Here is a 13,010-nt window from a genome sequence, read left to right on the forward strand (position 1 = left end):
GCTGCAGCCGGGCGGTGTTTGGCGTGGGTGGGGGTTCACTTGCTTGCCTGAGTTTGAAAGCCTTAACAGGGCGCTGTGCCCGAAGGAGAGCAGAACTGGGTGGGACCAGGGGGCTCTTATAGCCGAGTGTTTTATTTGTACGTTACTAAACTCGCCACGCGCGATTTCCCTGTGCTTGTGCGTTTTAGTGGCTTGTATCATAAAACAAATGAAAATGTACTATTTTAAATAAAACTTATGGAAGAGAGAACATGGAGTTTGAGGACAAAGTTTGTGTAGGGAGTGTTTCAACCTGTGCTGACTTAAAAAAAAAACCAACAACCAGAAAAAGGTGTGTGCATTGATACAGTGTAGAGTGTAAAGATGGATAAATGAATTGTCAGTAAAATTAGGTTGCTCTTTGGAAAGTTTCAAGTTTGTCACAGTTAAGTTTTGTTAAGGAAAGCTCATTTTGGTTAGTGCGATTTAGCCCCCCTCTGCAGTGAATTAGCAGTATGCTGGCTTCCAGTTGTGATTGTTTATTTATTTCTGTATATTTGCTTTACAATCTGATTTGAAATTATTTCAGAAGGCTTTTGTTTTTGCCTCAATACAGGTTGTGGGGTGACCATGGACAAGAAGCTCTAGAATCTGCCCATGTTTGTGTGATAAATGCAACAGCAACAGGAACTGAAATACTAAAAAATTTAGTGCTGCCAGGTAAGTAGGTACCTTTTCTGTCCTTTCTTTGTAGTGTATCTGATCTTTTCATAATGTCTGCTTATTCATAGGAATTCTTTTTTTTTCTCAAGGAATCGGTTCATTTACAATCGTTGATGGGAATCAGGTCTCTGGAGAAGATGTTGGAAATAAGTAGGTTTGTTACTGGTTTCTGGAACAAATTGATAAGTAACAGCATTTCATAAGTAGTTCCATCGCTATACTTGATAAGAAATCCTGCAAAATTCTTGTTTCTCCAAGTCTTTTTTGGTTTTGCATGTTTGTGGTGTGAACAGAGTGCATGATCATTTTGATATTAGCTGCTAAATTTTTTTGCTGGTTTAGTTGCTGGTTTTGTATCTTGTAGGTCTCTTTGCTTCACAGATCAAGTCTATGAAGGCAGTGATTTATCAATATGCACATATTTTAAAATAACTTGTTTGCTGTACTCTTGAGATACGAAAAAGCAAGATTTACTTGCTTTTCAGCATGGCTAAATGTATTTTCTGTAATTTTGGTTATGAAAATAGCTTACTCTTCATTAGTTTGTCATTGTGAAACTGTGACTAATAGCTTTTTGTTAGGTTTCATAGCTTTGTAAGACTGGGGGGGGGAAAGGATAAGAAACTCTTTACAAATCCTATTAAAATTATTTGTTTACTAAGTGTAGGTCATATTCTCTTATGGTTCAGGTAGATGCCTACAAATATCTGTCTACTTGCAGGGCTATGGGAGGGGGGGAAGTGTATTCCATTACATGAAGAAATTAGTACTGATGGGTCTTCAGTTAGCCTAGTGAATAAGAATCTGCAGGATGATCCTGGATTCTAGGGGAGTTTGGCATGTCTTGTTTTTTCAGATTTGCGGCTCAAGCATTGGCAAGTTTCCTTAAGGAACTAATCACAAGGGAAAAGATTGTAGTGGTGGGGAGAAGAAATTCAAATTTAAGGGGGAGCTCTTGTGTAGGAGAGTCAGAAGCATGAACTGAAGTACAAAATGTAGTTTTAATGTTCTTTTTCTTCAATTACCACTTCACATGTAACTCTTCTTGTTGTCTCCTTTTCAGTTTCTTTCTACAAAAAAGCCATATTGGTCAGGTAAGGTGATAGATGTGTGGAAAGGATGAAAGTACTGAGTAAATACTCAAATCTAGCAGCATAAGTAATGCTAAAAACATGCATGTATAGGTTAAATTCTATGTAGTCTTTGACAAAAGTCCCTGTATTTACTTTTAAGTGGCTCTTAAGTGAGAAGATAGGCTTAACTCTGTCAAGTTTAATGGAAGAAATGAATGGGGTATGGTTAAGAAAATGTTTGAAAGTACAAGATAGAAGAGAATGTGGTTGAAGAGTAGAGAGGTAGATGGGGGGGAAAAAAAACAAAAAAAAAGGAGAGGACAAAAGGGATAGGTAACTCCTGGAAATAAATAAATAGCTGTAGTATAAATCTTATTTTTTAAATTGTGTTACTAAAAATTATCTCAAACAAGTACCTGTTAAGGGTTTTATATTTTCTTCAGATAACTGAGGTTTGAAATAAGAAATCTGGCTTCTCATGGGATCTTGTATTTAGCATGCAGCATATATAGTACTGATATACTATAGAAATTAAATTTCAAGAACTAAAACATTATTTTGATTGGTCTGAAACAGAATCGTGCCCAGAGTGCCACAGAGCTCTTGCAAGAATTGAATAATGATGTTTCTGGAAACTTTGTTGAAGAGGTTAGTTTTCCTAAATTAGTTGTAAGCTTCTTGTTACACAATGTGATAGAAGTTTGAAATAATAATTGTGTTGTCTTTGTAATGTTGCAGTTTAAGTAGCTTAATGATAAAACAATACTTAAGGAGTAAGATCTTCATTTTTTTGCAGTCAATTTATATATTTTAAAATATTTTGCTATAACTTCATAATTTTGTAGCTTTCACTTAACACTTTTACATGTAAACACTGAACACACTTGCTGTGTTTTCAGAAACTTTCACAGTGTTTCCTAATATTTTAAATTTTTTCTCTGCTATTTAGAGTCCGGAGAAACTTCTAGACAATGACCCTTCCTTTTTTAATCGGTTTAACTTAGTGGTTGCAACACAATTACCAGAAAGGTAAAGAATCACGTAGAGTTTGTTTGTTTTCATTCAGTTGTAAGAGCAGGTTTCAACTGCAGGCATATTGGTGCAGGAAAACTTAAGCAAAACAGAACTGTGTCATTATTATGATGACATTTTTCTACTCATCTTTTAATAGGTACTTTTAAGATCTCTTTCAGACCTGTGCCTGACTCCTGGGGCTCTCTTCAGGTGTATTTGTCTATGTCAAGTACTTTTTGTAGTGAAAGTTGTTTCTGGTCCAAAGTAGCTGTAACAAATATTGTTGTTATGTAAAATCTAATAGATAATAGGAGCTAAGATAACTCTTATTTTATAGTTTGTATAGGTTTGTCCATTTTACCCATGTGTGCATGAATAGTTAAATATTGCTTTTATAAGGAACTGCCTTTTTTACTTTATATGTATGTCCCTTTCCCCTTCTTGGAGGGGAGCTAGAGGTACCATCTCTTAAAGAAGTAAGAGCCAACTTTCCTCCCCCTGTAAGTAGGGATTCCCTGGCAGGGGTTTGTGACTAAAGGTACTACTTGTGTGCTGTTCAAAAACCTCTGATTGGAATTGCTCCTGCTGGAAGTTCTGTTTGTGCAACACAGAAATGTAATTATTTTTTTCTTTCACAACTCATAGAAGTGTTTTGTTTAGTTGATATTTGGAGCATGTGGGAGGATGGATTTAAATACAAGTATGCTAATAGATAAATATATTTCTAATCTACTGTAAATTCACATATAAAATTAATCACCTTATATGGGCTTAGAATCATGATAGTATTAGAGTTCTCTCATAGAAAGCTTCTCTTTCACAAGTGACTTAGAGTATAAAAGTTAGCTTTGTAGTTATGTGTTGTCCTCTTGTACAGCTGAAAAAAACCCCATCTGTTTTTCTTCACAGTACATTGCTGCGCTTGGCAGAACTTCTCTGGAATTCTAGCATTCCTTTGCTTGTCTGCAGGACTTATGGTCTAGTTGGTTATATGAGAGTCATTATTAAAGAACATACAGGTTAGAGAATTTTTTGAGATAAAGACTTTTCTAAAAGGTTTAAAGCTCCAATATGTAATATCACTTTGAGGTTTGTTTGTTGGTTTTTTTATCTTGTGATGTATTTACTATTTAGGTTTTATATTATCACCAGGAGCGTTCTTTGAGGAGTGCATAGTTATTACAGACTGTAATAAATAGTAAAATGGGAGATTATTCTGACATTAAAGTTAAGTTACACAAAAGCTTATTTTGAGAATCAAGCAGTTAAACGAGCTTATGTTGCGCTGTATTTGGTGTGTAGCTCTGTTCTGAAGGCTGGACATAAGCCTTAAATGCATTGCGTAATTTTTTTCATAGTTGTTGAATCTCATCCTGACAATGCTTTGGAAGATCTGAGACTGGACAAGCCATTTCCAGAACTGAGGGAACACATTCAGTCTTATGACTTGGATCGTATGGACAGAAAGGTTGGTATGTGGTTTGCACTATGTGCTCCAAGACAGACGCAGACATAAAACAGGAATTCTATGAAAATGACTCTTGGAGGACAATGGTTTTTGGTGCTGACACTCATCTGAGCAGAGGCAATTGTAGAACTAGTCATGAAGCCCGGTTTTTGGCCCCTGCCCTGAATGTTACAGTTTGTATTTAAATCTTAAGCAGGTGGGGGTCTTGGGAAGTAGAGAGTATTCTTGGACAACTTGATCTTTTGTTAGATTTATTCCCCATCACCCCCTCTTTTGTATTATTTTTGTGATTACTTGCTGTTGCAGAGCTTTTGCAGAGTGGCTATTGGTGTGTAACATTTAAGTTCCCCTCCAGAAAAGTATTGGAGAATTGGGTCAGCCATTTTTTTTTTTTTTTTTTGAGTAAAGGAGTAATTATTTGATAATTTGTTCTACTAGGGAATGTGGTTTCTGAATCAAAGTCTGAAATATATCCTGTGTTTTTACAGTAGTGGAAGAGGCGTTAGGAGTTTACATTGAAAATAGTTTTTAAATTTGTCTCTTTTTCTCTGCTGTTCAATTACAGGACCATAGTCACACTCCGTGGATTGTGATTGTAGCCAAGTATCTAACAAAGTGGTTCAACGAGGTATATTGCAAAAATACATAAGTCATCAGTTTATTATTTTTTGTTGTTATTACTTTAGCAATATCTTTTACAAACTAGATTATTACTTTGGCGGTGTCTTAACACAAAGAAAAGCAGGTGAAATAATAAAATTAGTAATTGAAAGAAAAGTGAATGCATGTGAACGGTGACAGACTTCAGCAGTCTGAACACAATGAGGTTAGTCGTAGCTGTTTTCAAGACAAAATGTTTTTGTGTTTTTAAACTTAGAGAAGTGGTCAGTTGCCCAAGAGTTACAAAGAAAAAGAAGCCTTCAGACAACTGATTCGGCAAGGTAATAATATGTCTGAGGAGTCACTTATTCACACTGGCAGAAATACATAAGGTGATACCTGAAAAATAATCAGAAGTTCTGTGGCATATACAGTTTGGTTCTTCTGCTAAATTATTGTTTTATACAGTGATTTGCTTATAAATGCAGTTCCACAGTGTTTCTTACTGTGTACTGTTTAAGATAAAGGGTATGTTTTGATCTGGGTGGGAGGAGAGGCCTTAAGTGGAATGTTGATATTTAATATGGAAAATGTAACCAAGAGGGACGCAACTGGCTTTTGACACTGAAATGGTTGTTAATTGCGAGTTTTTGGTTGGTCAGTTGACCCACCGAACTGTTGGTAATCACTGTAGCTCTAAATAACTAGTCTAGAGAGAGAGAAATGCACTGCAGCCAGTAAGTGAACAGATAATTTCTTTTAGTTGTTTCAATCAAATACTTTTTGCAGGTGCAAAAATTAATGAGGTGCTTTTAAGAACTAGAAATACATCTTGATATATTGTAGAATAAAACCATTAACTGAATTTTTATTTCCTCATTAAAGCTGACCTGAGTCATTCTGTCATCTTTATCCCCAGGTTGGGTTGGGAAACTGATCTGATCTGTACTAATTACCTTTGCCATAATTGACCAAAAGAACCCAACAAAACGTGACTGGGGATGGGAAGGAGAGATAATTGGCTTTTACCAAGAGATAAATTGGGTTTTTGCCACCGTCTGCATTACTTTAGTGATTATTAAACTTTACTCTTTCTTGCACTAATCAACTGATATTTTTGTGATAAGTAACTTCTATTTAACATCACGGGAAAATTAATAAAAATTAATTGTAGGAAGAATGTATACGTAGTTAGTTTTGTTAGTACATCTTACTGGTAATTCAGTTTTTTACCACCTAGTTATTATACCACAAATACATCCAAAGCCAATCTGCTCTGTTGGTAAGGTGTACATGATGAGATGTAATTCAGGGGAATGTGTCTTTTTTTTTTTTTTTTTTAAATTAAGGTATCTTAAAGAATGAAAATGGGACCCCAGAAGATGAGGAAAACTTTGAAGAAGCTATAAAAAATGTGAACACAGCATTAAATACTACAGAGGTAAAATAAACATTTATATGACAAAAGCAAAATCAAAGAAATTTCAACGACCTCATTTGTCCTGAACATGCTATGAACTTTCAGGACAAGAATTCTATTTGCAGTGTTTATGTTTAGGTAGAACAATATTAGTATGATTTAAAAAATTGAAATAATGTGGTAAAATAGACTTACACTAAGTGCCACTATAGCTTAGGGAAATTCTTTTATTTCCTTGTGCAAGAAAGCTACATTTCCTTCCTCAAGAGTTGAATTCAAGTATAGAATGAGTAAGTCACCAGAGTTTGTTCATAGTGTTTTTGTGTGTTTGACAGTATCAGACTTTCTTACTGTGAAGTCCTTGGTATAATTAGTAGAAGAGTTAGTAGTCACTGGTGTGGATAATGTCTGATTTAAATAAATGGCTAACGGGAGTTTCAAAAAGCATTGTTCAAGTGCTATGCTGGAACCTCTTGCTTTAGTATTTTTTCTGTATAGGAATGAAGTGCTGCAAGGAACCTTTGACTCAGCAAATTCAGTATTTTCCTCTTGAAGAACATTTTGTGGAATTCCTTTCATAAACTGATCAAGCTTAAAAACATTACAAGTGAAATTTTAATTTTTTTTAAAGCAATCCTGAAGTAGTAACTCATGGTTTAGAATTGACCTCTGATTTCCTTCATCACTCATCCTTGGCAAGTTGCAAAAGCTACATGGGATAAAAGCAGGTTCTGCATTCTTTCTAGATTACATTCCATTTTTATTTGACTTGTGCTGATCCTTGCTGAAATGGAAATTCAAGTAAATACAAACCCAGTTAATTTTTTTTTTTATAGGTTCCAAGATGCATTGAAGAGATTTTTAATGATGATTGCTGCATAAACCTCACAGAGCAGGTAATGAGTAACTAAGAGTAAGAATTAAATGTTGGAAAAGCATCATAAGTAACATTTTTGTACGTGACTTTCCCTTCTGCATTTGCAGTCACCCTCCTTTTGGATTTTGGCTCGAGCTGTGAAAGAATTTGTGGCAAATGAGGGGCAAGGAAGCTTGCCTGTCCGTGGCACTATTCCTGATATGATAGCAGACTCCAATAAATTTATCAAATTACAAAATGTGTAAGTACACCATTTTTTCTATAATAGTTGCTAATGGTAGTAAATGGTCATGACTTAATATCTCACAAAGTACATCAATTCCTGTATTCAAAAACCAAAAAAGTAAGTGTAGGGCTAGAGTGAGGCAGGGTGTGGGAAGCACAGCAGCCTGGAACTATCTGCTTCATATAGGGATGTTATCTGCTGTTTGGAACTAGGGCCTGAGCCTTCAGTTTATCCCAGTTTCCTAAAGCTGGGTACTACATGATCACTTTTCTTAGTTGCAGATCTAGTGAAGTCCTTTCTATCCATAGTATATCCCATAGTCCAGCTACTGCTGTCCAAAGCAAATTGTTGCTTAAACAGAGCCTTGGGTTTTTTCTCCTCAATATATGTATTAGCCAGGATACAGAGATTCTAGTTTCCTAGGTAATTAATTCTAAATACTTGATTCTAATGACTATTCTTTCAAGATAATTGTTTGGTAGGTAAGGAAGGGTGTCAATGAAAATGAGCTGCAAATGCTCATTTTAACTTTAACTGGTTCCTAGAAAACTGTTATGCATGTAGTTATTAAGCACAGGTTCAGTGAAGAGCTTAGCTGTGCTGAACAGTCACACAGGGAGGTGGTAAGTGCATTTGTAGCCTTGTAGCTCACTTCCATTCATATGGCTTATGTTTTGTCTTTATAATACAAAACAGAATGTTCTTTACTGTGAGATTCATGGCTTTATGCTGTGATTATTAACACTTATGTTTTATTAACAGGTACCGTGAAAAAGCAAAGAAGGATATTTCTGCTGTGGGTAACCATGCTGCTAAATTGTTACAATCCCTAGGCAAGGTAATTACAAATGTATGGCCATTCTGACAGGATAGAATTTCTTTTCCCCCTGACATTCTATACAGAAAGGATTCACAAGTTACAGACATGAAAAGGCTTAAGTACTAATGACATTTAATATCTGTGGTCTGTTTAATTTATTACTTTTTGTTTGGTCCTATAAAAGTAAAAGGCATCGGGATATATTTTTAACAATTTAAGGTACCTTTTTTCTTTTGCAAGAATGGCTAGTTGTTCACAATGAATGTTTGAATATCTCTAAAAATACGAATTCTCTGGTCACTGTATGTACTGGAATTAGTATATTCTCTCTTTTAGGCACCCGAATCTATTTCGGAGAGAGAATTAAAATTGTTTTGTGAGTATGCTTGCATTCTGTTACTGTGTCTAGGCAAATGATCAGATAATCAAAAACTTTTGAGTGATGGTGTAGGTCTTAATCAGTAGCTTAATACTTGAATTTTTTCAAGTAAGTGCTTAGCAGTTCCATTCCTTATCTTCAGTGGGATTAACAGATATTCAATAGTTGATGTATAAAGACTGGCTTTTAAAAGATGTGATACTTTTGCAGGTTGAAACAACAGGTAGTAGATGTCCTCTACTTCCTGCAGTTAGTACTTAATCCTTCTTGCCCATTCTGTGATACTGAGTTCAGAGAGTTCAGGCTCTTTCAACTTCTGGTAGTCTGAAAATATAAAACAGGGATGCAGTGAGTAGTAGTGTTGATGGCACTTTAGGTTATGTCTGTTCTGGGTATGTCTACATGTCCACAGCAGCCTTACTAAGTCTCCTTGCAACTGGAAAGTTTTCCTATAAGCATGTAGCCAGGAGCACGCAGCCCCTGCATTGATCCATCATTTGCTGGGAGGCTAGAGACCCTTGCAGCACCTCATTTTTGAGTGCTAGCTAGTAGCTGCACAGTGGGTTGTTTCACAGCAATGATAATGGAGAAGAACCTTTTCCCACTCATTGTTATAATCTTAGATTATTAAGTGAGGATGTCTGAGACAGGTAGGTGTAGCAGAATATGAAAAGAACCCATGTTTATTTACAGCATGGAAGAGGAAAAGATGAAGCTGTGATTGATGAATTGGTGTAGAAGAGCTACACATGATGTGAGCTGTTAACTAAACATTGCAGAAACATTTATATTCTAGAAATAAATAAGCATGAAGTGTTTCACTGAAGTACTTGTGATCATAGACCTAAATGTAATCTAATAGATTTTATTAATGTAAGCTACAGGAAGAAACAAAAAAAGCATTATAAGTTAAATTTAGTCTGTTAAGTTTAACACATCAGAGATGCAGACTTGGAAAGATTTAGAAATTGGTGACACATTCAAGTAAGTAATTATTTTCTGCACCCTCTGCTTAGGCAACAACTCTGCTTTTCTCCGGGTGGTGCGGTCTAGGTCTCTCTCTGAAGAATATGGCTTAAACACTTTTAACAAGGATGAGATCAGTGAGTACTCCTTTTTGGCACATACTTTAATTGCATTTTCAACTTGGAATGGTTTTGTGATAAAAAATAATTCTATGTTCTGTTTCATTATGCAGCTTTGTAATTCAGCATCAACTAGAAGTTGTTTTTTTTTTTTTTAAGTCTAGAATGTTGAATTCAGTTTGATTTTTGAAAGTTCAAAAATTACCTTAGAGATTGATGCATGTTTAAGGTTTGTATTTTTCCTTTCACATTTTATTTTTGAGAGCACATAAATAAAACAATACTTCAAAATCATCTGTAATTTCTGTACCTCAGTTACCTCTGACAGAGCTGGAAAGGTGCTTTCACCTGACCAAAGGTACAAGAATAATTGTCTTGGCCCCTCTCAGTTTCTTTTCAGTATGTGAACTAGTGAACTAGTTACTTAATGTTGCATTTTAATTTTTTTAACCTTCATAAATTAAAAAAAAAGAAACTGGAAATACTTTGATTAAAAGTTTGTTTCAAGTAAGCTTCCACAAGTCCCCTGATTATTTGTATTTATACATGCCATAATACTTAAAAGTGAAAGCTCCTTGAATTAGCTGGTAATATGCCCTGTCATTTTGGTAGTAGTTAATATTTATTTGGACGGATGAACTGTATGTCAAGTGATTTAAATCTTGTTTTATATTTACAGTCATTACAGTTAAATATGAGCATGCATTTAAAATCCCAGAATTATAACTCAGGAATATCGCATGTAGTGTTTCAGCAGCTATCAGAGTTGAAGTGTGAATATCTTCCTTCACTAAGCAATTTGTATCAAATACATGCTGTATGGTTTTGTCATACACCAGCTAACCAGTTCTTCTGCTGTTTGCAGTTTCCAGTATGGATAATCCAGACAGTGAAGTGGTGTTGTACTTGATGCTGCGGGCTGTAGATAGATTTTATAAGCAGCATGGTAGATACCCAGGTATGTTAATACCAGAGTTACTTGACATGATCAAACAAAATATAAAGATCCAATAGTTACTATAATACTGATCATAAGCTACTAATACAACATTAGTTTTGGGTTTGTTCCTATATTAACATAATTTTTTAAATGTGAAAATTAAAGAGAATTCTTTCTTTTTGGGAACTGAAGCAATTTATCTGAATTGATACCACTAAAATGGGTTGTATGGATTATGCATCAGTTCAGCTGTGCTGTAATTTGTCATTATTGTGAGTAGCATCAATAGAATATTCAGTTATTATTAGTCTAGTATTTAGTATCAGCTTTTCTGAAAACTAAACTCCTTGTGCTGCTGTTTATGCCCATTAACTGTGAGTATGGTGTTACAGTTCTGTGATTAAACCATTGACTTATTTTTCAGGTGTCTATAACTATCAGGTAGAAGATGATATTGGAAAACTAAAATCATGCCTTACTGGCTTCTTACAAGAACATGGGTTGTCTGTGGTGGTGAAAGATGACTACGTTCATGAGTTGTAAGTACTGCATCTTAAGAGTCACGTTGTTGTAAAACTGCCCTGAAAATACTGACTGTTGCTTTGCTATCCAGCTGTCGCTATGGAGCTGCAGAGCCACATGCCATTGCTGCCTTCATGGGAGGTAGGAATGCTGCTCTATTTCTGAAGTCCATACAGACAAATTAACCTAATGTAGTACATACTTGGGTCAGATTATCCACTGTTTCAATTGCTTTATATTGTCAGAGCAAGGGCTGTAATCACAGATAGTATTAGAACAAAATCGCCCCCTTCCTTCTTGAGATGTGTGACCTCTTACAGTGTGTAGAAAAAGTGGATACAGCAAAGGTTTAAAGCCAGGAAAAGAAATCAAATTAACTTTAAAAATAATCTATTTTAGTAGCTTAAAAATGTGTTTAAAAATGAAGAGCTTGAAAGAGGCTTTGTTTTACAAAAAGGGAATAATTGTAGTAATACTAAAATTAACACGATGCACACTTTGCTTTAACAGAATAGACTTATGTTAAGTATCTATTTAATAGAAATAGCTTTGATTGCTTACCTTAATTCAGGCTCTGGGTATTATGAAAATTACATTTGTTTTAGTGAATGCTCAGAATCTATCTGTCTGTCTATCCATTAACTTAGCTTCTTTATTTGGCTTCATGCAGTGCTGAAGATAATTATATATTAAATAGTCCGTGGATGTGGGAATTTTTTTCTGATTGAGTGAAATTTGGTATGTGCAGTGCCCTAGATAAAAATTGGGAAGAAATTACAGGATATTTCATACTACAGGAGAACACAAAAGGATCAGTGAAGTGACCCTTCAATTTATTTTACAGTTTATTTTTTTAAATTGAACTTCTCAATTTCATAGAGAGGTCACAACTTGCACACGTCCATCTGCTCACGCATTTTTACTCCGTGTGTGTACATGTATACAGACAGAGAAAGTATATACAGCAAAGTGTGTGTAAAGCTAACTTTTGAAGGAACAGCTTTCTGAGTCTCTTTTGTACTCTTTTGAGTACTGAAAGGCATTTTTTTCCTCCTAGAAGTTGTATCAGGTGTTTTCCAAATAATCCCAGTGTAATAAGGTGTAGATAAAAACATTGTTTTTTAAGTATGGCCTGCTAACTGCTGTCTGTTTTGTTTGTTGTTCTTTCTGGTTTTTTTTTTTTAACTTTCTTTTATAGGAGCTGCTGCACAGGAGATTATCAAAGTCATTACAGGGCAGTTTGTAATTTTTAATAACACCTATATTTACAGTGGAATGTCACAGACTTCAGCGACTTTCCAGCTGTAGGTAACAATCTCACCTTTGTTGCCACCAGGTGCTGCTGCGTTCTGTAACCACTGTGGTGTTCTGCCACTGTCTGGACTGTTCTGTATTACTGCATATTAAAAGTTCCTTTATTTGTAACTACCTTTTCTTTTTTCCTGAGGACAAATAAAATCATACCAAATCCTGAAATTGTTTTTTTAAATCTAGAACTTTCTGATTCAGCTTTGAAAGGGAAGCAGCAGCTGCTCTGGGGCAGGGTGAGTTGCATTTACCAGTGGGCTTGCCTGGTTTGCAGCAGAACTGAATTTTTTTTCATAAAAGCTACTCTTAAAACTGAGGAGGGGGAACGACTTGCAAAAGGCTGAAGAAGGTCAATGTAACTGTGATGGTGTGAGTGTTCAGCTGTAAGTAGTGTGAGGGAAAGCTGCTCTGCCTTTTACTGAGCTCCAGTGTGTATCAGGGCTTGAATCTTCCAGCTCTATGTATCCCGCTGTCTTTCGTGCGCCCTCTGCCGGGTGATGCAAGTTGCAGTTCGGGTGGTGCTGCAGCCGGGGGGCACGGGGGGCACGGGGCCCAGGGGCGGCTCGAGGCACCGGC

General features: G+C 35.7%; 1 protein-coding gene across 2 annotated transcripts in view; it reads left to right on the forward strand.

Annotated features, from left to right (window-relative positions):
• The window catches only part of NAE1 (NEDD8 activating enzyme E1 subunit 1), a 15,474-nt gene extending 3,040 nt beyond the window's left edge, over window positions 1–12,434 (forward strand). The window contains exons 2-20 of one of the 2 annotated variants that reach the window (XM_010006177.1): window positions 596–699; window positions 771–852; window positions 1,766–1,796; window positions 2,352–2,423; window positions 2,725–2,804; window positions 3,699–3,808; window positions 4,148–4,257; window positions 4,823–4,885; window positions 5,135–5,198; window positions 6,207–6,298; window positions 7,114–7,173; window positions 7,262–7,395; window positions 8,143–8,218; window positions 8,537–8,576; window positions 9,596–9,682; window positions 10,530–10,622; window positions 11,029–11,143; window positions 11,218–11,267; window positions 12,325–12,434. In XM_010006177.1, the coding sequence (XP_010004479.1) occupies window positions 596–699; window positions 771–852; window positions 1,766–1,796; window positions 2,352–2,423; window positions 2,725–2,804; window positions 3,699–3,808; window positions 4,148–4,257; window positions 4,823–4,885; window positions 5,135–5,198; window positions 6,207–6,298; window positions 7,114–7,173; window positions 7,262–7,395; window positions 8,143–8,218; window positions 8,537–8,576; window positions 9,596–9,682; window positions 10,530–10,622; window positions 11,029–11,143; window positions 11,218–11,267; window positions 12,325–12,434 (1,573 nt within the window). The remainder of the gene's footprint in view (window positions 1–595; window positions 700–770; window positions 853–1,765; window positions 1,797–2,351; window positions 2,424–2,724; window positions 2,805–3,698; window positions 3,809–4,147; window positions 4,258–4,822; window positions 4,886–5,134; window positions 5,199–6,206; window positions 6,299–7,113; window positions 7,174–7,261; window positions 7,396–8,142; window positions 8,219–8,536; window positions 8,577–9,595; window positions 9,683–10,529; window positions 10,623–11,028; window positions 11,144–11,217; window positions 11,268–12,324) is intronic. The other variant, XM_010006178.1, reaches the window with a different exon arrangement.
• Window positions 12,435–13,010: the final 576 nt, after the last annotated feature.

The sequence above is a fragment of the Chaetura pelagica genome, unplaced genomic scaffold, assembly GCF_000747805.2.
Source record: "Chaetura pelagica isolate M959 unplaced genomic scaffold, ChaPel_1.0 scaffold139, whole genome shotgun sequence".
In the NCBI taxonomy this organism is placed as follows: Eukaryota; Metazoa; Chordata; class Aves; order Apodiformes; family Apodidae; genus Chaetura; species Chaetura pelagica.